At 36.7% G+C, this 26252-nt stretch overlaps 6 protein-coding genes across 6 annotated transcripts; all 6 read left to right on the top strand.

The window, feature by feature from the left end:
- Nucleotides 1-744: 744 nt before the first annotated feature.
- LOC118792254 (trace amine-associated receptor 1-like) lies at nucleotides 745-1773 on the top strand. The gene has a single exon (XM_036550058.1). It carries the CDS (start codon nucleotides 745-747, stop codon nucleotides 1771-1773), a length of 1029 nt encoding a protein of 342 aa, XP_036405951.1.
- Nucleotides 1774-4205: 2432 nt separating this feature from the next.
- LOC118792373 (trace amine-associated receptor 1-like) lies at nucleotides 4206-5207 on the top strand (the record flags this gene model as incomplete). The annotated part of the gene is made up of 2 exons (XM_036550210.1): nucleotides 4206-4521; nucleotides 4594-5207. Coding segments are annotated over exons 1-2 (930 nt in total), but the record flags the coding sequence as incomplete, so codon positions are not given.
- A 3267-nt stretch (nucleotides 5208-8474) lies between these two features.
- Nucleotides 8475-9476, top strand: LOC118792372 (trace amine-associated receptor 1-like; the record flags this gene model as incomplete). The annotated part of the gene is made up of 2 exons (XM_036550209.1): nucleotides 8475-8790; nucleotides 8863-9476. Coding segments are annotated over exons 1-2 (930 nt in total), but the record flags the coding sequence as incomplete, so codon positions are not given.
- Nucleotides 9477-13398: 3922 nt separating this feature from the next.
- On the top strand, nucleotides 13399-14430 carry LOC118792429 (trace amine-associated receptor 1-like). Its single transcript, XM_036550274.1, has one exon. The coding sequence runs from the start codon at nucleotides 13399-13401 to the stop codon at nucleotides 14428-14430; it is 1032 nt and encodes a 343-aa protein (XP_036406167.1).
- A 3016-nt stretch (nucleotides 14431-17446) lies between these two features.
- On the top strand, nucleotides 17447-18478 carry LOC118792302 (trace amine-associated receptor 1-like). Its single transcript, XM_036550127.1, has one exon. The coding sequence runs from the start codon at nucleotides 17447-17449 to the stop codon at nucleotides 18476-18478; it is 1032 nt and encodes a 343-aa protein (XP_036406020.1).
- A 3294-nt stretch (nucleotides 18479-21772) lies between these two features.
- LOC118792283 (trace amine-associated receptor 1-like) lies at nucleotides 21773-22804 on the top strand. The gene has a single exon (XM_036550100.1). The coding sequence runs from the start codon at nucleotides 21773-21775 to the stop codon at nucleotides 22802-22804; it is 1032 nt and encodes a 343-aa protein (XP_036405993.1).
- Nucleotides 22805-26252: the final 3448 nt, after the last annotated feature.

The raw sequence follows: 26252 nt of genomic DNA, 5'->3' as shown, positions 1-26252 counted from the left end.
ACATCTGACTCAGGTAAGGTTCGAGAGAAATCACATTGTCCTTTTACACAAGATTTTCTAGTGTATGCATGAATGGATATTTTTGTATGTTTAGAATGGCTGAAGCCATACGACAATAGCAATATTTATATAATCAGTATGTCTAAGAGATCAGGCATTTAAGTAGATAAAATATGTATTTTAAAGAAGAAGGTCAATGTAATTGTAGCGATGCGTTCATTGTATTAGTTTATATCCCTATTTTATGTCCCCATATTTTATGTATGTTGTATTGTCTGCATTTGTATTTGTCTTTTTGTGTACACGTGGGCTGCAATTGTATGAAATGTGCTGTGTAGATGTTTTATTATTATTATTGTTATTATTTTTATTATAATTATTATTAATAATGTATGTAAGTTATATTAATTTCATTATATTATTTTGTAGAAAGACGGTATCCATATTGGTATCCCTCAAAACTGTAAACACACCTTCTACTAACGTTATGGTACCTGTGTGTTATAAATGAAAAGTTTAGTTTAAACTGTTGTTATTTTGTTGTTATAACTTTTTAAGATTTTGCACAGTCCAAAACAAATGTTTGTGGAATATCACCATATGCATGTCACCTTACAGCAAAATGAGTCATTTTATTTTCTCAGTTGTAGATTTAAAAAGATTTAAAAAGCTTCTGCTTTAACAGGGAGGAATCAGAGATGAACCGAAGAACAGGATAAACTGGGTAAAAAGACACAACAAAGAATGAATTTCAGTCAGACTGGCATGACTGAAAACAAACACTTCTGTTACGAATCTGTGAATAGATCTTGCCAGAGGTCCGTCTATCCAACCGCGATACGGGCTCCACTGTACGCTTTCTTTGTGGCCATCATTGTTCTCACTGTATTTGGAAATCTTCTGGTCATCATCACCATCGCTCACTTCAAACAGCTTCACACGCCAACTAACTACCTCGTCCTCTCCCTGGCCGTGGCCGACCTCCTCTTGGGGGCGATCATCATGCCCCCCAGCATGGTGCGCTCGCTTGAATCCTGCTGGTATTTTGGAGACTTGTTTTGTAAGATCCACTCCAGCACAGATGTCATGCTTTGCACTGCGTCCATTTTAAATCTGTCTTTCATCTCCATTGATCGATATTACGCTGTTTGCCAACCCCTCCGCTATCACACCAAGATCACTACCGGTGTCATAATGATCATGGTTCTGGTCTGCTGGAGTGTGTCTGCCTTTGTTGGTTTTGGGATGATATTTATGGAGCTGAACATTTTGGGCATTGAGGAGTTTTATTATGATGCTGTTGCTTGTGTAGGAGGCTGTATTCTCTTCCAGACTGAAGCATCAAGTTCAGTGTCATCTGTTCTCTCTTTTTACATCCCGGGGTTCATAATGCTTGTCATCTATCAGAAAATCTTCCAGATTGCGCAGAGGCAAGTCCGATCCATTAACAGCATTGCCTGTCAGAATACACACTCTGAAACCAGAACAAGCAACATGGAGCGAAAGGCCACAAAGACTCTTGCGATTGTTATGGGGGTATTCCTGTCATGTTGGACCCCCTTCTTCATATGCAACATCATCGATCCAGTCATTAACTATTCCATTCCACCTGTGTTATTTGATACACTTGTGTGGATTGGCTATTTCAATTCAACATTTAATCCTATTGTTTATGCTTTCTTTTACAGCTGGTTTAGGAAGGCATTCAGAATGATCATTTTAGGTAAAATATTTCAAGCTCATTCCTCAAGAACAAAATTTTCTGGAGACTGAAATGTACTTGTTTAAAGGTTTTGCTTCGATCAATGTATAGTTATAGATAGTAATCAGAATATTGCGTAAATAGTTTATTCTCAGGACAGTGTAAATAGCTCTCTCTAACTAGATCAGATTTCATGAAAGACAATACACCAGTCCACTATAATAACAGTAATAATAATAACATTTCTCTTGTTGCTCATGAAGCTGTGAGGTTAATTATTTTAAGGTGTGGATGTAAATACTGTTTGCCAGATATTGTAATTATCAAAACATTGTAATTTTTATATATATATATATATATATATATATATATATATATATATATATATATATATAGAGAGAGAGAGAGAGAGAAAGATAATTACAATATCATCACCTTTCATATTTTAGCAGTGACACTACAACAGAGTCTACAAGTTGCATAGAATATGATATGAATATGAAATCTCAGTCTGCTATTGGCAGGTAAATTCCAAACAATTGTCTTCAAAGCAGAAACAGATGTATTTTATGAATTGCCAATTGACTACTTCACTAATGAAATCTTTTGGAACAATGTGGGATAATCAGCTGGTCATAAATTAGTCTGTATCTTGACCAGGCATATCTCTAAACAGGGATGTTCAAGAAGTCGGTAAACCATCTTCTTTAACCATAACATCTAGGTATTTAAATATAAATCACTTTATGGTTTTAAACAATAAAAGCTGATTCAGCTGAATTACTTGAAGTTTTTTTCCCCACATGAGCTAGCTAGTCTAGCATCAGTAATGGTAGATTAGTTTACACAGCTAGTTCACTGATTGCTCTTCTGCAGCCAGCACTCTTTAACAAAGTAATATCCAATCCCTGGTGGCTAACATGTGAGCAAGTTAACATTGGCATAAAATTAGTATCACTTTTATAGAAAGTCCTTTTACATGACATTACATTATTGTCATTTAGCAGACACTCTTATCCAGAGCGACTTACATAGGCTACAATTTTTACGTTACCCATTTATACAGCTGAACAACATCTGATTGTGTCATCCAGCATCCACATCACCTTCAGTAAGATGGCTATGAGTACAAATAAGTATAATATTACAAGCTAGCCAGCAATCTTGGTTAGCTGGTATATCTAACTAATGTTGAAACTAATGTTAGACTAACGTAGACTTGCTGCACAAATTATGTTTCAATGCAGCATACATTTTGAGGAAATGTGGCAAGGGTAATATTCCAGTCAGACTGCACAGACAAGTCCAGTTTCTCCAAAAACTTCTGCAGTCATGCAAATGCTCTATTAATTATTTACATACAAAAGTCCTGATTAAAAGCCCAAGGATCGCAGCACTGTCCGTGCGACTTATACAAATAAAGTAAAAACTACTTGGAAACTTTAGTGTGCTGACTATTTTTTGTGTTCCCACAAAAATTAAATAAATAAATAAAGGGAGCAACCGCCAGCAGGTGGAGATGATTGCTCAAAAAAAAAAAAAAAAAAAAACTGGAGTTAAAAGTTACCCTCATATTCAGTTTGAGTCCACTTAAATTCTGTGTTTAATGAGGCTTTAGAGTACCTCAGTCAGTTAAGGCACTTGTATCAATCCCTACTGCCGAGACATGGCAGGTTCAAGTCTGGGTCGTGTCTGCCACGATGAGAAGGAGTCCACTTCAGTGGAACCTAATTGGAATCATTCCACTGGGGTTTGGGTGGGTTATGTTGACTAGGGTCTCCTTGTTGATCCTGGCACGCATTTGAACATGACTTTATCTGTCTGTAAGAAAGGCCTTGCAATATTGCCTAAATGAAGTCTGTTTTGGAGATGTGGGCATTAAAGGAGAGTATGGAATCAGGAATAACATTCCTAATTTTGTCTCCATTTGCCATTGTGGTGATCTGAAGAGAGCCTGAAAATTGAGGAGACTTTAATTAATGGAGCCAGCAGTGTTTTAAGAGTAGCCAGAATGATAAGGAAATGCCTGGAGCTCCTGTAGGCAGAGGGAATTAGGCATGGTGTCATGGGACAGTGTGACTTTTTTGTACCGCTAACATTCTCTATATAAGAGAGCCATCTCCACTCCTGCTGGCCATTTCCACAAGACATCGGACTGAGGTCTGGGAAAGCCTTAATATTTCTCAGAGTACTACTGCTGAATATCTTCAATTGCACTGGTTCTTATCTAAATGGAAATCAAACTATTCAAATACAAAACAAAAGGTAAGAAGAAAGGGAAAAAAACAATGTTGTTTTTAAGTAATCTAAATTTGATTAGTATTTGACTGGTAAAGTTAAGCCTTAGCATCATTCAAAATAATGATAAAATAATTAAAAAAAAAGAATACTGCTGAGCCTGTGTATACGCCATATGTCAGTTCATTTGTATTATTTTCATGTTGCCTCTTTTTTCCCCAATAGGTGTATGAATCAAAACCATTTTATCTGACCACATACAATGATGAATTTCAACCATTCAGGGATACCTGAAAATGTATACTTCTGTTATGAGTCCTTGAATAGGTCGTGCCCAAAGACCGTTTATCCAACAACAATTCGAGCCCTGCTATACGTCTTAATTACTGTCATAATTTTTCTCACTGTATGTGGAAATCTTCTCGTTATCATCGCCATCACTCACTTCAAACAGCTTCACACGCCAACCAACTACCTTGTCCTCTCCCTGGCTGTGGCTGACTTCCTGGTGGGGGCGATCGTCATGCCCCCCAGCCTGGTGCGCTCTCTTGAAACCTGCTGGTATTTTGGAAGCTTCTTCTGTAAAATCCACTCCAGTACAGATGTAACACTGTGCAACGTCTCTATTTTCAGTCTGTCTTTCATTTCCATTGATCGATATTACGCTGTTTGCCAACCCCTCCACTACCACAGTAAGATCACCACCACTGTCATCATCATTATGATTATGATCAGCTGGAATCTGTCTGCCATCATTGGCTTTGGGATGACATTTATGGAGCTGAATATGAGGGGAATGGAAGATTTTTACTACAAATACATTGATTGTGTGGGAGGCTGTTTTATTTTCCAGACTGAGGTTGTAAATACTGTAGCGCCCATTCTCTCTTTTTACGTGCCAGGAATCATTATGCTCACAATCTACCATAAAATCTTCCGAATTGCACAGAAGCAAGCTCGGGCTATTAACACCACTGCCTGTCAGGATGTGCACTCTGAAGCCAGAGTGAGCCACATGGAGAGAAAGGCCACAAAGACCCTTGCAATCGTTATGGGGGTATTCCTGTCGTGCTGGATCCCCTATTTTGTGTGTACCCTGCTTGATCCAGTCATTAATAATTCTGCTCCGCCTGTGCTGTATGAGATAGTCACATGGTTTGCTTATTTAAATTCAACATTTAATCCTATTGTTTATGCTTTCTTTTACAGCTGGTACAGGAGAGCTTTCAAAATGATCATTGCTGGGAAAATATTTCAGCATGACTCCTCAAACACAAAATTATGAAATGGCTGATTTTTTATGGGGGGGGGGGGGGGGGGCAATCTGTTATACCTCAAGTTGAAACTTAAAAAATGTGACTTGTAAAAAGTGATATGTCACCAGTATGAATTGTGATGTCATGAATTACATGAACAAGAAAAAATATGTTACTAGTAAGCTTGGATATATCACGCGGAAAATGTTGTAAATGTATTTCAACTTACCCCTACAATGATATTTCCACCCCTGGACACTTTAATCGCATTTGTAGTCATTGCAATAGAGCAAAAGGCTAGAATGTGTGTAAAATATTTAGGGGCACATGCATAAATGTGTAACATGACCTGACAGAAATACTGTATAATCAGTGTTTTTATTGATGCGTAAAAGTACATACTAGGATATTACTAACAACTTCCTCCCTTCACAGTTAATGACACAGGTAAAACGCCCATGGAAAGATTTTTATTTTTTGTGCACTATTATTTTTTCCTCTACATTGAAGTTATTATATACATGCTTTGCATTAAATACTTTCTTCCTTCATTTATATGCTTTATTTGAATGCTTTTGGGGGTATTTATGTCAATTAAATGGTAAAATGTAAGTCTTCCAATGTTCAAAAATATAAAAAAACATGAAACAGAAGGATCAAGTAGAACACTAATGAATTATTTTGCATAATCTCGCGAAGGTGTAAATTAGATCTAGAAATATTGTCACGTCATTTTTTAAATTAAATCATTTTTATGCTCACAGTCTCCATCACCTGTTAGTTGGTGTAATGAACATATATATGCTATTTTCGGTCACATGAAAAAAGGGACACCTATGGAACAGGATGTAACACTATCAGTATTACTCCCACCTGTGGAGTATATGTATGAAGTATAGTGTGACATGATACAAAACTCCACATCATTCTATCCCCTAGAAAGCGCATTTTCTGTGTAATGTACATTTTATAAAGCTCATGGTCTTTACTGTATGTAGGGGGCAATAAGTGTATCTGTATGATTGGCAGAAGTTGCTATTTAGTGTCCTGAAGAGTTTTGTGTGGTTCTGGCTCATTGACCATTCTTACAGTAACCAAAAAATTTTCCTGGTCCATCAGGTATTTTGGTTTTCCTTTGTTAACCTGTTTTTTTAGCTTGATACCCATATTTGTTTTAATAGAGGTCTAGATTCTGAAATAGTCACTAGTAAGAAACTGACAGCAACATGTGAAATGTCACACTTGAGGGGGCGTGTCATAAAAGGGGGCGTATGTTAATTTCTGCAAATAATTTTCAGGTGGTCCAACTATGGCAGACTGCCAAGAAGAGGCTGACCAATCTGAAACAAGCAGTTTTAGCATACTCTGTCAAAGCAAGAACTCCCATCAATTGAAAAAGAAATTGTTTTTCAAATTTCAAAACTCATTTTTTAGGTCATCATGTTGTCTGTGCTTTATGATACCATGGAAATCAAACCATTGGCATCACTCACCAGTTCAATAAATTGCACATTTTTATTAATATAAACTTTTTTTCCAGTCTTCGTATCTAGCATATTATATTACATTACATACATTGCATATACTTACAGTATGGTTTTAAATGTGGTAGGCTATGAGTCGAAAACATCAATCGAGAATTGCAGTTGCCTGTGTTGGTCACACTTCCAAAAAGAATAAGTTATACAATGGGCTACTTAAACTGAACAAGCCATGTGTGAGTCGCAACAATGAAATTAGCTGATTAGCTGCACTCCAGCTGTACAAAATGTCACAATTGTAATGTAAAAGGATAATTCCTGAGATATCTGAATGGGCAACAAGGTAAAATATGCAAAAGACCTTACATTTACATTTATTCATTTAGCAGACGCTTTTATCCAAAGCAACTTACATAGGTTACAGTTCTTTACAATGTTATCCATTTATACAGCTGGATATTTACAGAGGCAATTGTGGGTTAAGTACCTTGCCCAAGGGTACAGCAGCAGTGTCCCAGCGGGGATCGAACCAGCAACCTTTCGGTTACGAGTCCTGCTCCTTAACCACTATGCTACACTGCCGCACTGCCGACCTTCAAAGGCAAAACATTTTTTTTACATACTGCTTCAGACAGTCGGAGGTATGTTGAAAGAATATTAAAAGGTTTTCTTGCTTAGTCCCTCATATTCAAATGAGGGTTATCATCATTTTAACATGTAAGAAAAATGTCACTAGAAAGAAATGTACTGTCACAATTGAGAACATTGTTATCACTAGCAAGGGTGAAAACATAATATGTGTGAACTGTGAATGAAACTGATACTAGTTAGAAAATAAACAGCACATGTGAAATAAAATACCTCACTAGTAGAGAACAGAGTCGCCTCTAACAAGTTAGTTAACATTACTAGTAAGAACTTTAATGCAACTAGAAAGACAATTAGTAAGGTAAAATTGTAAATAGTAAGAAAATAAATGTCTCAAATAACATGCTTCCCAATAAAGAGAAGGAGTCCACTTCAGTGGAGCCTAAATGGAGGTTTGGGTGAGTTATGTTGACTAGGGTCCTCTTGTTGATCCTGGCACGCATTTGAACATGCCTTTATCTGTCTGTAAGAAAGGCCTTGCAAAATTGCCTAAATGAAAGAAGTCTGTTTTGGAGCTGTGGGCATTAAAGGAGGGTATGGAATCAGGAATAACACTCCCAATTTTGTCTCCATTTGCCGTTGTGGTGATCTGAAGAGAGACTGAAAATTGAGGAGACTTTAATTAATGGAGCCGGCAGTGTTTTAAGAGTAGCCAAAATGATAAGGAAATGCCTGGAGCTCCTGTAGGCAGAGGGAATTAGGCATGGTGTCATGGGACAGTGTGACTTTTTTGTACCGCTAAAATTCTCTATATAAGAGAGCCATCTCCACTCCTGCTGGCCATTTCCACAAGACATCGGACTGAGGTCTGGGAACGCCTTAATATTTCTCAGAGTACTACTGCTGAATATCTTCAATTGCACTGGTTCTTATCTAAATGGAAATCAAACTATTCAAATACAAAACAAAAGGTAAGAAGAAAGGGAAAAAAACAATGTTGTTTTTAAGTAATCTAAATTTGATTAGTATTTGACTGGTAAAGTTAAGCCTTAGCATCATTCAAAATAATGATAAAATAATTAAAAAAAAAGAATACTGCTGAGCCTGTGTATACGCCATATGTCAGTTCATTTGTATTATTTTCATGTTGCCTCTTTTTTCCCCAATAGGTGTATGAATCAAAACCATTTTATCTGACCACATACAATGATGAATTTCAACCATTCAGGGATACCTGAAAATGTATACTTCTGTTATGAGTCCTTGAATAGGTCGTGCCCAAAGACCGTTTATCCAACAACAATTCGAGCCCTGCTATACGTCTTAATTACTGTCATAATTTTTCTCACTGTATGTGGAAATCTTCTCGTTATCATCGCCATCACTCACTTCAAACAGCTTCACACGCCAACCAACTACCTTGTCCTCTCCCTGGCTGTGGCTGACTTCCTGGTGGGGGCGATCGTCATGCCCCCCAGCCTGGTGCGCTCTCTTGAAACCTGCTGGTATTTTGGAAGCTTCTTCTGTAAAATCCACTCCAGTACAGATGTAACACTGTGCAACGTCTCTATTTTCAGCCTGTCTTTCATTTCCATTGATCGATATTACGCTGTTTGCCAACCCCTCCACTACCACAGTAAGATCACCACCACTGTCATCATCATTATGATTATGATCAGCTGGAACCTGTCTGCCATCATTGGATTTGGGATGATATTTATGGAGCTGAATATGAGGGGAATGGAAGATTTTTACTACAAATACATTGATTGTGTGGGAGGCTGTTTTATTTTCCAGACTGAGGTTGTAAATACTGTAGCATCGGTTCTCTCTTTTTACGTGCCAGGAATCATTATGCTCACAATCTACCATAAAATCTTCCGAATTGCACAGAAGCAAGCTCGGGCTATTAACACCACTGCCTGTCAGGATGTGCACTCTGAAGCCAGAGTGAGCCACATGGAGAGAAAGGCCACAAAGACCCTTGCAATCGTTATGGGGGTATTCCTGTCGTGCTGGATCCCCTATTTTGTGTGTACCCTGCTTGATCCAGTCATTAATAATTCTGCTCCGCCTGTGCTGTATGAGATAGTCACATGGTTTGCTTATTTAAATTCAACATTTAATCCTATTGTTTATGCTTTCTTTTACAGCTGGTACAGGAGAGCTTTCAAAATGATCATTGCTGGGAAAATATTTCAGCATGACTCCTCAAACACAAAATTATGAAATGGCTGATTTTTTATGGGGGGGGGGGGCAATCTGTTATACCTCAAGTTGAAACTTAAAAAATGTGACTTGTAAAAAGTGATATGTCACCAGTATGAATTGTGATGTCATGAATTACATGAACAAGAAAAAATATGTTACTAGTAAGCTTGGATATATCACGCGGAAAATGTTGTAAATGTATTTCAACTTACCCCTACAATGATATTTCCACCCCTGGACACTTTAACTGCACTTGTAGTCATTGCAATAGAGCAAAAGGCTAGAATGTGTGTAAAATATTTAGGGGCACATGCATAAATGTGTAACATGACCTGACAGAAATACTGTATAATCAGTGTTTTTATTGATGCGTAAAAGTACATACTAGGATATTACCAACAACTTCCTCCCTTCACAGTTAATGACACAGGTAAAACGCCCATGGACAGATTTTTATTTTTTGTGCACTATTATTTTTTCCTCTACATTGAAGTTATTATATACATGCTTTGCATTAAATACTTTCTTCCTTCATTTATATACTTTATTTGAATGCTTTTGGGGATATTTATGTCAATTAAATGGTAAAATGTAAGTCTTCCAATGTTCAAAAATATAAAAAAACATGAAACAGAAGGATCAAGTAGAACACTAATGAATTATTTTGCATAATCTTGCGAAGGTGTAAATTAGATCTAGAAATATTGTCACGTCATTTTTTAAATTAAATCATTTTTATGCTCACAGTCTCCATCACCTGTTAGTTGGTGTAATGAACATATATATGCTATTTTCGGTCACATGAAAAAAGGGACACCTATGGAACAGGATGTAACACTATCAGTATTACTCCCACCTGTGGAGTATATGTATGAAGTATAGTGTGACATGATACAAAACTCCACATCATTCTATCCCCTAGAAAGCGCATTTTCTGTGTAATGTACATTTTATAAAGCTCATGGTCTTTACTGTATGTAGGGGGCAATAAGTGTATCTGTATGATTGGCAGAAGTTGGTATTTAGTGTCCTGAAGAGTTTTGTGTGGTTCTGGCTCATTGACCATTCTTAAAGTAACCAAAAAATTTTCCTGGTCCATCAGGTATTTTGGTTTTCCTTTGTTAACCTGTTTTTTTAGCTTGATACCCATATTTGTTTTAATAGAGGTCTAGATTCTGAAATAGTCACTAGTAAGAAACTGACAGCAACATGTGAAATGTCACACTTGAGGGGGCGTGTCATAAAAGGGGGCGTATGTTAATTTCTGCAAATAATTTTCAGGTGGTCCAACTATGGCAGACTGCCAAGAAGAGGCTGACCAATCTGAAACAAGCAGTTTTAGCATACTCTGACAAAGCAAGAACTCCCATCAATTGAAAAAGAAATTGTTTTTCAAATTTCAAAATTCATTTTTTAGGTCATCATGTTGTCTGTGCTTTATGATACCATGGAAATCAAACCATTGGCATCACTCACCAGTTCAATAAATTGCACATTTTTATTAATATAAACTTTATTAATATAAACCAGTCTTCGTATCTAGCATATTATATTACATTACATACATTGCATATACTTACAGTATGGCCTTAAATGTGGTAGGCTATGAGTCGAAAACATCAATCGAGAATTGCAGTTGCCTGTGTTGGTCACACTTCCAAAAAGAATAAGTTATACAATGGGCTACTTAAACTGAACAAGCCATGTGTGAGTCGCAACAATGAAATTAGCTGATTAGCTGCACTCCAGCTGTACAAAATGACTTAGCTAGCTAACAATTGTAATGTTTTGCCCATTCAGTTATCCTGAGATATCTGAATGGGCAAAAAGGTAAAATATGCAAAAGACCTTCAAAGGCAAAACATTTTTTTTTACATATTGCTTCAGACAGTCGGAGGTATGTTGAAAGAATATTAAAAGGTTTTCTTGCTTAGACCCTCATATTCAAATGAAGGTTATCATCATTTTAACATGTAAGAAAAATGTCACTAGAAAGAAATGAACTGTCACAATTGAGAACATTGTTATCACTAGCAAGGATAAATACATAATATGTGTGAACTGTGAACGAAACTGTTACTAGTTAGAAAATAAACAGCACATGTGAAATAAAATACCTCACTAGTAGAGAACAGAGTTGCCTCTAACAAGTTAGTTAACATTACTAGTAAGAACTTTAATGCAACTAGAAAGACAGTTAGCAAGGTAAAATTGTAACTAGTAAGAAAATAAATGTCTCAAATAACATGCTTCCCAATAAAGACTGATTGTCACTAGTAAGGACAAAACTGTCACTTGTCAGAACTGAACTGACACTATTGAGTTTCCCTTGTTAACCAGTGACATCTAATGATTAGATTTTTAAATTACTTGCGATTGATGTCAGGAGAATTTCAAGGTTTGTTATGAGGAGACCTTAGTCAAGGGATCAGTTAGCAGTAACCAGAACAACAGGGAAAAAACAACAGTTCCCGGAGACACAGACAGGATGGTGCGGAGTGGCATTGGACAGACATAGTAAGGCTTGAGAGTATATAACTGTCTGCCTCCAGTGCTGCTGGCAATTCACACAAGACATCTGACTGAGGTACTGTTGAGAAATATACTTGATAGCTTTCAGAATATTTTCAGTTGCACTGACCTCTCATCTATGTGCAACTGAAAGTAAAATTTAGAAAGTTGTTTTTTGAAACAATTATGCTGAGAGATGAGCCAAAGAGCATTCACAGTAAGTGATTAATTCAATCCGATTCTGATTCACTCACATATTGTGCACAAACATGTATGGTGCACTCTGTTTATAAAAATTAACTGCATAAACACTGAGAGAGAATCATTCCTATAATTCTGCTGTATGAATATTCTGCTTCAAAGAATTGCTTACGGTCAGTCTGCATATTACAATATCAACGTGGGTGCAACAACACAAAACAAAGCTATTTAGAATTTGAATGCAAGGGATCTCATCTTGGATTGATTAACTTTACATTAGTTCAAATAAATAAATAAATAAATTTGGAAAGTTTTGCACTTTTTACTGCTGGTTGAAGTCTGAGGATAATTGAAACTCATGTTTGCTTTTTCTTCCGTCTTACACTGTTTCTTACGGTTGTTTGAAATCACATGATTTATCAATGATTCAATATCGTTGAGATGAGAATAGCTAATCTATGGATCTTCCAAACAAGAGGCAAAGCTACAGGGCTAGTAAAGTGGCTTGAGTGTTATTAAAGCTTTCTTTATTTTATGAAGGTCCAACGACCAGTCCTAGGCTTTGCTGACCAATGGGAAATATCTTTGCTCCAAATATGCCAGATTTGGATGGCTTAGAGTATACTGTGGCTAACTGAAATTAAGACTTTGTTTTTTTTAGACCACGAGCACATATCAGAGCCAACAGTAATCTAACTGAGGTAAGTTTTTTGGGGAAAAAAAAATTCGTTTGGGAACCAGTTTAGGGGATGATAATTATCATTTGTGTATGTCAAATACTGAGAGCTGACCTTAGAGCAAATTTATTTAACAAAATCTTTCACAGACATTAGGTATTCAATACAAATAATGCATGGAGCATTTTAATTTCTATCCAGTGTATTAGTGTTTGAATTATATATGTCCATAGGTGTATTTTTACATATTTTTCATGTATGGAATGTATAACATTGTTGTGTATTATATAATAACTTACGGAGGCAAGACACACAGCCTTTGCAATGACAGGTCATACTGTGTGGACTATAAATACTGTATAAACCTTATACTATAATAACACACTTTCCTTGTTTCTTTGAGGGAGTAATGTGTCCTTTACTAATGCTGCATATACAATATGTCATGTCATATTATGCTACAATAACATTCTTTCCTTCTCCTTGCTCTAGGTTAAACAAAGTTGCCTGATTTCACCAAAAGGAAATCAATCATGAACCTCAGTCAAACTGGGAAAGCTGAACACTTCTGTTATGAGTCTGAGAATACATCTTGCCCAAGGTTCATCTATCCAACAGCAATGCGGGCTCCATTGTACGCTTTTTTTGGGTTTGCCATTGTTTTTACAATATGTGGAAACCTACTTGTTATCATCGCCATCACTCACTTCAAACAGCTTCACACGCCAACCAACTACCTCGTCCTCTCCTTGGCTGTGGCTGACCTCCTCTTGGGGGCAATCATTATGCCCCCCAACATGGTGCGCATACTTGAGACCTGCTGGTATTTTGGAGACTTGTTCTGTAAAATCCACAGCAGTGCAGGTGTTATGCTTTGCACTGTATCCATTTTAAATCTGTCTTTCATCTCAATTGATCGATATTACGCTGTTTGCCAACCCCTCCACTACCACACCAAGATCACCACTGGTGTCACAGTGATCATGGTCCTGGTCAGTTGGATCGTATCTGCCTTTGTTGGTTTTGCCATGATATTTCTGAATTTGAACATTTTGGGCGTTGAAGATTTTTATTATAAAAATATTGCTTGTGTGGGACGTTGTATTTTTTTTCAGTCTGCGGCTTCAAGTTCGATATGTTCAGCTCTCTCCTTCTACATCCCAGGGTTCATTATGGTTGGAATCTATCAGAAAATCTTCCGCGTTGCACAGGAGCAAGCCCGTTCCATCAACAGCATTGCCTGTCAGAATGTGAACTCTGAAAAAAACAAAAAATCTTCAAGCAACTTAGAGCGGAAGGCCACAAAGACTCTTGCAGTTGTTATGGGAGTATTCCTGTCATGTTGGACCCCATTTTTTTCATGCAATGTCATTGATCCATTCCTTAATTATACCATTCCACCTGTTTGGTTTGATACACTTGCATGGATTGGCTTTTTAAATTCAGCATTTAATCCTGTTATTTATGCTTTCTTTTACAGCTGGTATAGGAAAGCGTTTAGAATGATCATTTTTGGGAAGATATTTCAAGTTGACTCTTCAAGCTTAAAATTGTGTACTGACTGATATATATGGAAAAATATAGGGGTATAGAAGTTTAACATGACACTAAAGCTGATGTACGCAGATCATGTTTTAGTTGAGGTTCACTCACTGTCCTTTTAATAGTTTAAACAAATCCTCAGCTCTGGGGGAGGTACTTTTTTTGCTCCAGACTCTATCACTCAAACCCTGTTTACTTGGCTGGTTGACAGCTGGTTTCCACACAACTCATATGCTCAAATGTAACAGATATTCAACATATTCTAATTTTTATGTTTTTATATTAACAGAATTAGATGGTGCAATGTTACATTCATACATGTTCACAAATGTTCACACATGTTCACAACGTTACATTCATACATGTTCACAAATTTCATTCCAGAAAATACAGGACTCACATTTAGTGTGACTCCTGTAGACTCCGGCAGTGTAGCATAGTGGTTAAGGAGCAGGACTCGTAACCGAAAAGGTTGCCAGTTCGATCCCCGCTAGGACACTGCTGCTGTACCCTTGGGCAAGGTACTTAACCCACAATTGCCTCAGTAAATATCCAGCTGTATAAATGGATAACATTGTAAAGAACTGTAACCTATGTAAGTCGCTTTGGATAAAAGCATCTGCTAAATGAAGTAAATGTAAAATGTAAATGTAAATTTATTAACACCTCTGTGGTTAGTATTCGATTAACCCTTTGTCAGGTAGAGTCTCCAAAAAGATAGAACAAACACAGGTGCTCACTGCTCCTAATTGCATTTTTTACCTTCCTTCATTTTAGAGTTAAAAGCCAGAGAACATGCAAAGTAACAATATTTTGGTAGCAAGACATTCCTGAGGGTAATCCAAGTAATAACACATATGCTGTAAACATCCGACAGCTTTACAAAGAAATCACATTTGTTCAGTCTTTTACAATTATATAAGCCAGTCTGTCAAATCAATAATTCACCGGCCAATTCACACTGGATATTAATAATCACACAAATATATGCACAGACAACAACAATCAAATGCACAATGCATGAATATCAGAAAGCAGTCAGCAGGAATAAATTCTTAAAATCCAATGTAAATTGTGTGTTATCACTGTGTGTAGTGCTATTCACAGGGAAATTGTTCATTATGCCGACTTGCAATAATAAATTCTGTAGATATAGGCCTACATGCCATGTCTTCAGTCCTTATGAAGTTTTTTTTTTTCATATTGGGTGGAACACAGGTAGCAACTCAACTCAATGAGCAGGTCTGAAAAACAATTAAATGCTTTCATTGTTTAATTTTGTTGTTGTTTATACTGTACTTCTCTGTTGACTTTTCATCATTGTAACAGAAGGAAATTTGAAGTGTTTTGAAAGCATTGACTGTTCCTTTGTCAGGAAAGAGACCCATCATAACATTTGTTTTCTAATGTTTTTTTTTTTTTACTTTCAGTTGATGTCAAGAGAATTTTGGAAGTTTCTAATGAGGAGACATTAGTCAAGGGAGCTATCAGTGGTTTGAAAGTAACCAAAACATCAGGGAAAAACAATAGTTTCAGGAGACACAGAGAGAGTGACACATAGTGGCATGGGAGAGACATAGGCTTAATGTGATGGAAAGTGAGGGTATAAAACAGTCTACGTCAATTGCCAGGATGCATCTGACTGAGGTTCTGCTGAAAAATACCTGACAGCTTTCTAACTATTATCAGTTATATTGATTGTCATTACACCAAAATATAGAAAAAATCTAGTTCAAAGGCATCGTTTTTTGAAGCAATTTTTGCTGAGAGGTGAACCAAAGAGCATTGACAGTAAGTGATAAATTCAATCCGATTCTGATTCAATCAGTTATTGTGCTTATTTACTTAACAATGTTATTTCAATCTGTACTGCAAAACATTGTACAGTGCACTCTCTTTAAAAGAATGAACTGCATAAAAAATACACATTTATTAAACATAAATATTGCACTTCAAAGAATGGGTTAGTTTGGGTTAGTCTACATATATAAACCTAGCAATAAACCTAGCCACTGATGTATGGTAGTATACTTGACTTCCCTAGTCTAGTCAGGTTGCGTAAGTTAACTTGTGGTAGGGCTTGAATGGTGCTCTGGTCTTGGGAGTGTTGCTAGCCTGGGCCGACAGTGTTGCTCATTTATCTTAATGACACACTTATATTATATTGTGCTGGAAGTTGCTTTGGATAAGAACATCTGCTAAATGGATGTAATGTAATGTAACACTGGTCCAAAACAATAAATTTAGTAAGCCTTGCACTTCTTACTGGTGGTTGAAGTCTGAGGTTAAAATGAAACCCATGTTTGCCTTTTGTCTTTCACACTTTCTTATGATTGTTTGAACTCACCTGAAAAGGGTTCAATAGTCTTGAGATGACAATATCTAAACTGTGGCGCTTTCCAACAAGACACAAAGCCAGAGAGCTTGAGTGTAATTAAAGCTTGTTTTGTCTTATGAAGGTCCAATGACCAGTTCTGGGCTTTGCTGACCAATGAAAAATGCCAGGACCCAAAATTCCAAAGGGGAAGGCTTAGAGTATGCTGTGACAAACTGAAATCAAGACTTTATTTTCTTAGACCATGACCACATATCTGAGCGTCAAAAGACATCTAACTGAGGTAAGGCTTGCAGGGAAAAAATTGTTGTTTTGGGGACCATTGTAATTGTCATTTGTGTATGTTAAATATTATGAGATGACCTAGAAGAGGATTTGTTTAACAAATCTTTCAGGGACATTGGGTTTTCATTACAACTAATGCACAGAGCATTTTTATTTCTATCCAGTATATTAGTGTTTGATTTATATATGTCCATACATGTATTTTTACATATTTTCATATATGGAATATATAACATTATTGTGTATTATATAATAACTTAAGGAAGCAAAACATATAGCTTTGCAATGACTAGGGTTGCACTGTGTGGGCTACAAATACTGTATAAACCATATGTTAACTTATACCACAACAACATTTTTTCCTGATTTCTGTTCTAGGTCGAGCAAACTTGCCTGATTGGACCACAAAGAAATCAATCATGAACTTCAGTCAAACTGGGAAAGCTGAACACTTCTGTTATGAGTCTATGAATAGATCTTGCCCAAAGTTCATCTATCCAACAGCAATACGGGCTCCACTGTATGCTTTCTTTGGGGTTGCCATTGTTTTTACTATCTGTGGGAACTTACTTGTTATCATCGCCATCGCTCACTTCAAACAGCTTCACACGCCAACCAACTACCTCGTCCTCTCCCTGGCCGTGGCTGACCTCCTCTTGGGGGCAATCTTCATGCCCCCAAGCATGGTGCGCTCACTTGAGACCTGCTGGTATTTTGGAGACTTGTTTTGTAAAATCCACACTAGCGCAGGTATCATGCTTTGCACCGTATCCATTTTAAATCTGTGTTTCATCTCCATTGATCGATATTATGCTGTTTGCAAACCCCTCCACTACCACACCAAGATCACGAATGGGGTTTCAGTGATCATGGTCCTGGTCAGTTGGATCGTATCTGCCTTTGTTGGTTTTCCCATGATATTTCTGAAGTTGAACATTTTGGGCATTGAAGATTTTTATTATAAAAATGTTGCTTGTGTGGGAGGCTGTATTTTTTTTCAGTCTGTAGCATCAAGTTCGATAGGTTCAGCTCTCTCCTTCTACATCCCAGGGTTCATTATGGTTGGAATCTATCAGAAAATCTTCCGTGTTGCACAGAAGCAAGCCCGTTCCATCAACAGCATTGCCTGTCAGAATGCGAACTCTGAAAAAAACAAAAAATCTTTAAGCAACTTGGAGCGAAAGGCCACAAAGACTCTTGCAGTTGTTATGGGGGTATTCCTGTCATGTTGGACCCCATTTTTTTCATGCAATGTCATTCATCCAATAGTCAATTATTCCATTCCACCTGTTTTATTTGATACACTTGCATGGATTGGCCTTTTAAATTCAACATTTAATCCTATTGTTTATGCTTTCTTTTACAGCTGGTATAGGAAAGCATTTAGAATGATCATTTTTGGAAAGATATTTCACACTGACTCCTCAAGATCAAAATTGTGTACTGACTGATATATATGTTTGCCTGTTACTGGTACACCTGGATATATCACTGATAAAATTTTGATTCAAATGTAACATGAACAGGAATTTTCAGTCACCCTTGCAAGTAATGATATTGCCATCCCTGAGTACATCAGTCATGTTTTTAATCATAGTAGTTGTATATCATGGTAACTTGTAACATGGTTACCTTTATGAAAACTAAATATATTGAGAAATATTGGAGCTTGGTCACACATCACTTCTAATATTGTGACTCCTTGTATGACTTTTGCTGCCTCGCTTATAAGACACTTTGGATAAATGCATCTGGCAAATGAATAAATGTAAATGTAGAAATATGCTGTTCAGTCAAAGTATACTGAGATGAAAATGAGATATTGGGTTATCTCATTTTAAGTGCTAAATGTAATTCAGTGTAACTGCCCCAAGATGCCCCAAGACTCAAAACTACCAGCACAAAAATTTGGAAAAAAACACTCCCAGTTCACTCACTGTCCCTGTAACGGTTTAAACAAATTTTCTTCAGCTCTGGGTGAGATGTTTTTTTGTTCCAGGTCGACGGCATCACCACTTTCATTTCCACACAACTAATATGCTCAGCTGTCATATATATTCAATATACTGAGTTGTTACACTTTTATTTTAATAGCACTGGACAGTGCAAAGTTACGTTGCTCACAAATTGTATTCCAGAAAATACAGGAGTCACATTCATTAACACCGCTGTGGTTAGTATTCTGTTAACCCTCTGTCAGGTAGAGTCTGCAACAGATAGCACAAACACAATAGCACGCTAATGCAATGGTAGTTTATTTTACTTCTCCCCAGACTAAATGCACATGTATATACACTATTTAAATTTGCAGCCTTGAAATGTCATGAAAAAAAAAAAATAAAATACATAAAGTTAAATAAATCTACTGGGATTTTTTCCAGCCTCAATGCGCCAGTACACTCTGTCTCCTATTGCTTTTGAGGCCCTTTTTCCTAAGCCCTACCCAGTGGTATAAACCCATAAAGCATGTACATGTCCATACATCATGGATGAAATACACATAAAATGCAGATGTTTTACCGGTGCAAAGAAGTGACTATTTCCCAAGCTGTGTAGCATATTCAACGATTCAATGTACGCTTAATAGGCATTTCTCAGATACAAAATCAATTTGAATCTGTGTAATTTTGATCAGACCAAGTACACATGTGTTACTCAAGACAGGCACAAGTATGCCCACCCAAGTAACCCTGTCCGAGTTTGGGTCCTCTACTGTTGAACCAGGAAGCTGGAGAGAGCTACACCAAACTTTTCCAAGACAGATAAGTAAAATAAAGGGTGTTCAAACAATCTGTCTATTGTTGCATTTCTGCCACTTGTGCTTTGGCTTTCACCTGGCATCCACAAGTTTTTATGGATGATCCATGATAATCTGCAGAAAGAGTAAACCACTTACACAGGTTCATTATACTTGCAGACAATCTTCCATGCTGAGACAGGCCCACTCCAACCACACCATAGAAAGAAAACAAATCATACTTTATTTAATTTTGTGGTCATTGTAAACCAAGTGGAGACGGACAATATGCTTTCATTGTTGCTTTCACTGTACGTCTGTCCTGTTGCTTGGTCTTTGTAACAGAAAAAAATCTGAAGTGGTCTGAATGTGTTGACTGTGTACCTTTGTCCGGAAGGAGACCCATAAAACCACTTGTTTTATAGTGTTTTTTTTTTTTTTTTCTTTCTGGTGATGTCAGGAGAATTTGGAATGAGAAGATATTCGTCAAGGGAGCTATCAGTGCATTGAGATTAACCAAAACGTCAGGGAAAAACAAAAGTTTCAGGAGACACAGAGAATGATGCATAGTGACATGGGATAGACATAGTAAGGCTTGATTTATCGGACCATGAGGGTATATAACAGTCTTCCTCCAGTGCTACCAGCAATTGCCACAAGACATCTGACTGAGGTACTGTAGAGAAATACCTGATAGCCCTCAGAATAATTTCAGTTACTTTGTCATCTATGTGCAACTGAAAGTAAAATTTAGAAAGAAAATCAAGTTCATAGACATTGATTTTTGAAGCAATTTATGCTGAGAGGTGAACCAAAGAGCATTGACGGTAAGTGATCATTTTAATCTGATTGTGATTCAATCAGTAATTGTGCTAACATATTTAACAGGGTTATTTCAACCTGTACTGCAAAAACATGTATAGTGCACTCTCTTTATAAGAATGAACTGCATACACACTGAGAGAGAATCATATCTATAATAATGCTGTTTAAATGTTCCTCTTGAAAGAATTGCTTTGGTTTAGTTTATGTGTTACAATATCAATTTGGGTGCAATGGCACAAAATAAAGCTCTTTAGAATTGAATACAGTGAATTTCATCTTGGATTAATTGCCACAAGCAATAAACCTTAAATTGGTCCCAATAAATAAATTTAGTAAGATTTGCACTTGTTATTGGTGAAGTCTGAGAAAAAAGTGAAACCCATGTTTGCCTTTTCATTTGTCTTTCATTCTTTCTTATTGTTGTTTCAACTCACGTGATTCATCAAAATGGTTCAATATTGCTGAGATGACAATAACTTGCCTGTGGAGCTCCCAAACAAGAAGTACAACCAGAGGGCCAATGAAGTGCCTTGAGTGTAATTAAAGCTTTATCTTTCGAAGGTCCAATGACCAGTCCTGGGCTTTGCTGACCAATGGAAAATCCAGGACCCAACATTCCAAAGGGGAAGGTTTAGAGTATACTGTGACCAGCTGAAATCATGAGTTTCTTTTCTTAGACCATGGGCACATATCAGAGCCTCCTACAAACCTGCTGGACAGTAACAAAAGATGTCTGACTGAGGTAAGGCTTGAAGATATAAAAAAAATATACTAAAAAAAAAAAATTTTTTTTTTATTGGGGAGCAGTTTAGGAGATCATAACTGTCATCTGTGTGTCAAATATTATGAGGGGATTTGTTTAATGAATCAGCTAATGAAAGATGTATTGGAGCATTATAATTTCTATCCAATATATTAGTGTTTCTATCCAATATATTAGTGAATCATATATGCCTAAAAGTGTATTTTACATATTTTCATATATGGAATATATAACATTATTGTGTATTGTATAATAACTTAAGGAGGTAAGACACATAGGTTTTGCAATGACTGAGGTTGTAATATGTGGACTACGAATACTGTATAAACCAAATGTCACGTTATACTACAATAACATACTTTCCTGATTTCTGTTCTAGATTATGTAAACTTGCCTGATTGGACCACAAAGAAATCAATCATGAACTTCAGTCAAACTGGGAAAACTGAACACTTCTGTTATGAGTCTATGAATAGATCTTGCCCAAAGTTCATCATTCCAACAGCAATACGGGCTCCACTGTACGCTTTCTTTGGGGTTGCCATTGTTTTTACTATATGTGGGAACTTACTTGTTATCATCGCCATCGCTCACTTCAAACAGCTTCACACACCAACCAACTACCTCGTCCTCTCCCTGGCCATGGCTGACCTCCTCTTGGGGGCAATCTTCATGCCCCCCAGCATGGTGCGCTCACTTGAATCCTGCTGGTATTTTGGAGACTTGTTTTGTAAATTCCACACTAGTGCAGGTGTTATGCTTTGCACTGTATCCATTTTAAATCTGTCTTTCATCTCAATTGATCGATATTACGCTGTTTGCCAACCCCTCCACTACCACAGTAAGATCACAAATGGGGTTTCAGTGATCATGGTCCTGGTCAGTTGGATTGTGTCTGCCTTTGTTGGTTTTGGGATGGTATTTCTGAACTTGAACATTTTGGGCGTTGAGGACTTCTATTATAAAAATGTTGCTTGTATAGGAAGGTGTCTTTTGTTTCAGTCTGTGGCTTCAAGTTCAATATCTTCAGTTCTCTCCTTCTACATCCCAGGGTTCATTATGGTTGGAATCTATCAGAAAATCTTCCGCGTTGCACAGGAGCAAGCCCGTTCCATCAACAGCATTGCCTGTCAGAATGTGAACTCTGAAAAAAACAAAAAATCTTTAAGCAACTTAGAGCGGAAGGCCACAAAGACTCTTGCAGTTGTTATGGGGGTATTCCTGTCATGTTGGACCCCATTTTTTTCATGCAATGTCATTCATCCAATAGTCAATTATTCCATTCCACCTGTTTTATTTGATACACTTGCATGGATTGGCCTTTTAAATTCAACATTTAATCCTATTGTTTATGCTTTCTTTTACAGCTGGTATAGGAAAGCATTTAGAATGATCATTTTTGGAAAGATATTTCACACTGACTCCTCAAGATCAAAATTGTGTACTGACTGATATATATGTTTGCCTGTTACTGGTACACCTGGATATATCACTGATAAAATTTTGATTCAAATGTAACATGAACAGGAATTTTCAGTCACCCTTGCAAGTAATGATATTGCCATCCCTGAGTACATCAGTCATGTTTTTAATCATAGTAGTTGTATATCATGGTAACTTGTAACGTGGTTACCTTTATGAAAACTAAATATATTGAGAAATATTGAAACTTGGCCATACATCACTTTTAATATTGACTCCTTGTATGACTTTTGCTTGTGTTGTACTCTGCCTTACTTACAACATGCTTTGGATAAAAGCATCTGGCAAATGAATAAACGTAAATGCAAACATAGAAATGTGCTGTTCAGCCCAAGTATACATTCCAAGTACATACAAAATCTTAATGCAAAGCAGAAATATACAGCAACATCCTAAATTTTCAATATATTTATTGTGCTAAAAAAAATATATTCTCGACATGTTATATTTTTGTATAGGAAAAGTATAGGAGTATAGAAGTTTTGATAACAAACAAAAATGGCCATAGGCTGATGCTTATTTTGTGTACATTTACATCTTCTACATAGAACAAGTAGCCTGTTATACACATGTATTGCATTAAATAATTTTATTCCTGCTTTATCTGAGCAATATACATATCTGTGTTCTTTATCATTAGTTGTGGGTGGGTTATCACATTTTAAGTGGTAAATGTAATTCAGCGTAACTGCCCCAAGATGCCCCAAGACTCAAAACTACCAGCACAAAAATTTGGAAAGAACACTCACAGTTCACTCACTGTCCCCTTAATGGTTTAAGTAAATTTTCTTCAGCTCTGAGGGAGCTGTTTTCTTGCTCCAGACTCTATCACTTCAACCCTTGGCAGGTCAACAACATCACCACTTTCATTTCCACACAACGCATACACTCAACAGTAATATATATTCAATATATTGAACTGTTATACTTTTATTTTAATAGCACTGGACAGTGCAAAGTTACATTGTTCACAAATTATATTCCAGAAAATGCAGGAGTCACATTAATTAACACCTCTATAGTTAGTATTCTGTTAACCCTCTGTCAGGTAGTTTCCAAACAGATAGTACAAGCACAATAGCATGCTAATGCAATGGTTTATTTTACTGCACCCCAGACTAAATGCACCATACGCTATTTACATTTGCAGCCTTGAAATGTTATGAAAAAAAACAAACATAAAGTTACATAAATCTACTGGGCTTTTTTCAGCCTCTCTGAGCCAGTACACTCTGTCCCGTACTGCTGCTAGGGCCCCTGTTGCCAAAGCCCTACCCAGTGGCACAAACCATAAAGCATGTACATGTCCACACATCATGGATGAAGTACACACAAAATGCAGATGTTTTACCAAAAAAAGTATTTCCCAAGCTGTGTAGACTATTCAACAATTCAATGTATGCTTAACAGGCATTTCTAGGACACAAAATCAATCTGAATCTGTGTACTTTTGTTCCAACCAGCTACACAGGTGTTGCTCAAGAAAGGCACAGGCATGCCCGCCCAAGTTGCCCTGTCCTGGTTTGGCCATTTCTAGGACAGAAAATCAACTTGCATCGATGTAATTGCGTTCCCACCAACTACACACAGGCACGATTATGTCCGCCTAAGACATCGTTGCCTGGTTAGTGTCCTCTGTCGTTGAACCAGTGAAAATGCATAAATTGTAAACAGCTGACAGCCTTATAGACATTAGGTTCAGTCTTATACAATTACATAAGTCAGCAAATCGAATCAATACTTCATTGACCAGCTTACAATGGATATTAATAATCACAGAAATATATGCACAGACAACCACAGTCAAACGCACAATGCATGAATATCAGAAAGAAGTCAATGGGAAGAAATTTTTCAAATACACCATAAATGTTGTGTTGTCACTGTGTATAGCACCATTTATAGGGAAACTGTTCATTGTGCAGACTGGCAATAATAAACTCAGTAGATACAGACCTACATGCCATGTCTTCATTCCTTGTGAAAATATATTTTTTAATTGAGTGGAACACAGGTAGCAACTCAACTGACTCAGCAAGTCTGAAGAAGCAATTGGTCAAGGGACAGTGATTACCATCACTTTGTGTTCATAAACCTGAGTGACTTTTAGTTGAAAAAACAAAACCTGCTTAATTATATTTGTGGTTGGTTTGAACCTAGAGGGAAAGGACAATATGCTTTCATTATTTTTTTTGTTTTGTTTTCACTGTACTTCTCTCCTGATTTTTTTCTTTGTAACAGAAGGAAATTTGAAGTGTTCAGAAAGTGTTGACTGTATTCCTTTGTCCGGAAAGAGACCTGTAATAGCGCTTGTTTTCTAGTGTTTTTTTTTTTTACTTTCAGTTGATGTCAAGAGAATTTTGGAAGTTTCTAATGAGGAGACATTAGTCAAGGGAGCTATCAGTGGTTTGAAAGTAACCAAAACGTCAGGGAAAAACAATAGTTTCAGGAGACACAGAGAGAGTGACACATAGTGGCATGGGATAGACATAGGCTTAATGTGACGGAAAGTGAGGGTATATAACAGTCTACCTCCAAGACTGCTGGCAATTGCCAGGATACATCTGACTGAGGTATTGTTCGGAAATACTTGATAGCTTTCAGAATATTTTCAGTTACATTGGTTCTTATTTCTTTTCAACTGGAAGTATTTACATCGAACTTCTGACAAAAGAATATCAAGTTTGAACAAAGATATTGTTTTTTCCTGCAATAGTTATGCTGAGAGGTGAGTCAAAGAGCTTTCACAGTGAGTAATTATTTCCTAATCAGCATGTCCCCATTTGGGTGACGTTCAACATTGGTGTCATTGCTGCAATATTAACATAATATATCCATTCAGAAATTGTGCTAACAATAGTTATGCTTAACACTTAATGATGTTATTTCAATCTGCAAAGAATATATACATTGTACTCTGTTTATTAGGAGTAACTACATGTCGTGATCAAAAACAGTGAGACAGAACCATTCCTATACTAAAACTGTGTTAATATCTTGAAAGAATCACTGTAGGTCATTCAATATATATTATACAACGTTGATTTGAGTGCATAAAAATAAGAAAAAAATTTAAAATGACGTGAACCTCATATCATGCATTAAATGCCTAATTCAGAAAATATTTCAACAGAACATGTCTGGATGATTTAATAGCCTATACTAAGGTTCTAAAAGACAAAGAGAGCACCATGAAGAACGAAAGAGACAAAAGACAAATACTAACCTGGCAAACCATCTATGGCTGAATTTGTGATCAGACCTTGACTTCTTCTCAGCTTTATAGCCTACACAGCATCAGTTATCATGGAGACACTAAATGAGAATGAAGTCAAATTATACTGTCATTAGTAATTATATAGTATTATTATATTATGTACAATTATATGATAATTGAAAAAAAACATTTAGACACTGA

The sequence above is a fragment of the Megalops cyprinoides genome, chromosome 17 (assembly GCF_013368585.1).
Source record: "Megalops cyprinoides isolate fMegCyp1 chromosome 17, fMegCyp1.pri, whole genome shotgun sequence".
Taxonomy (NCBI): domain Eukaryota; kingdom Metazoa; phylum Chordata; class Actinopteri; order Elopiformes; family Megalopidae; genus Megalops; species Megalops cyprinoides.
The sequence above is the reverse complement of the archived record's forward strand: the minus strand, read 5'-3'. Positions and strand labels throughout refer to the sequence as shown.

Excerpts from the sequence above, each read along its gene's own strand:
- LOC118792283 (XM_036550100.1), top strand. The coding sequence starts at position 21,773 with ATGAACTTCAGTCAAACTGGGAAAACTGAACACTTCTGTTATGAGTCT.
- LOC118792302 (XM_036550127.1), top strand. The coding sequence starts at position 17,447 with ATGAACTTCAGTCAAACTGGGAAAGCTGAACACTTCTGTTATGAGTCT.
- LOC118792429 (XM_036550274.1), top strand. The coding sequence starts at position 13,399 with ATGAACCTCAGTCAAACTGGGAAAGCTGAACACTTCTGTTATGAGTCT.
- LOC118792254 (XM_036550058.1), top strand. The coding sequence starts at position 745 with ATGAATTTCAGTCAGACTGGCATGACTGAAAACAAACACTTCTGTTAC.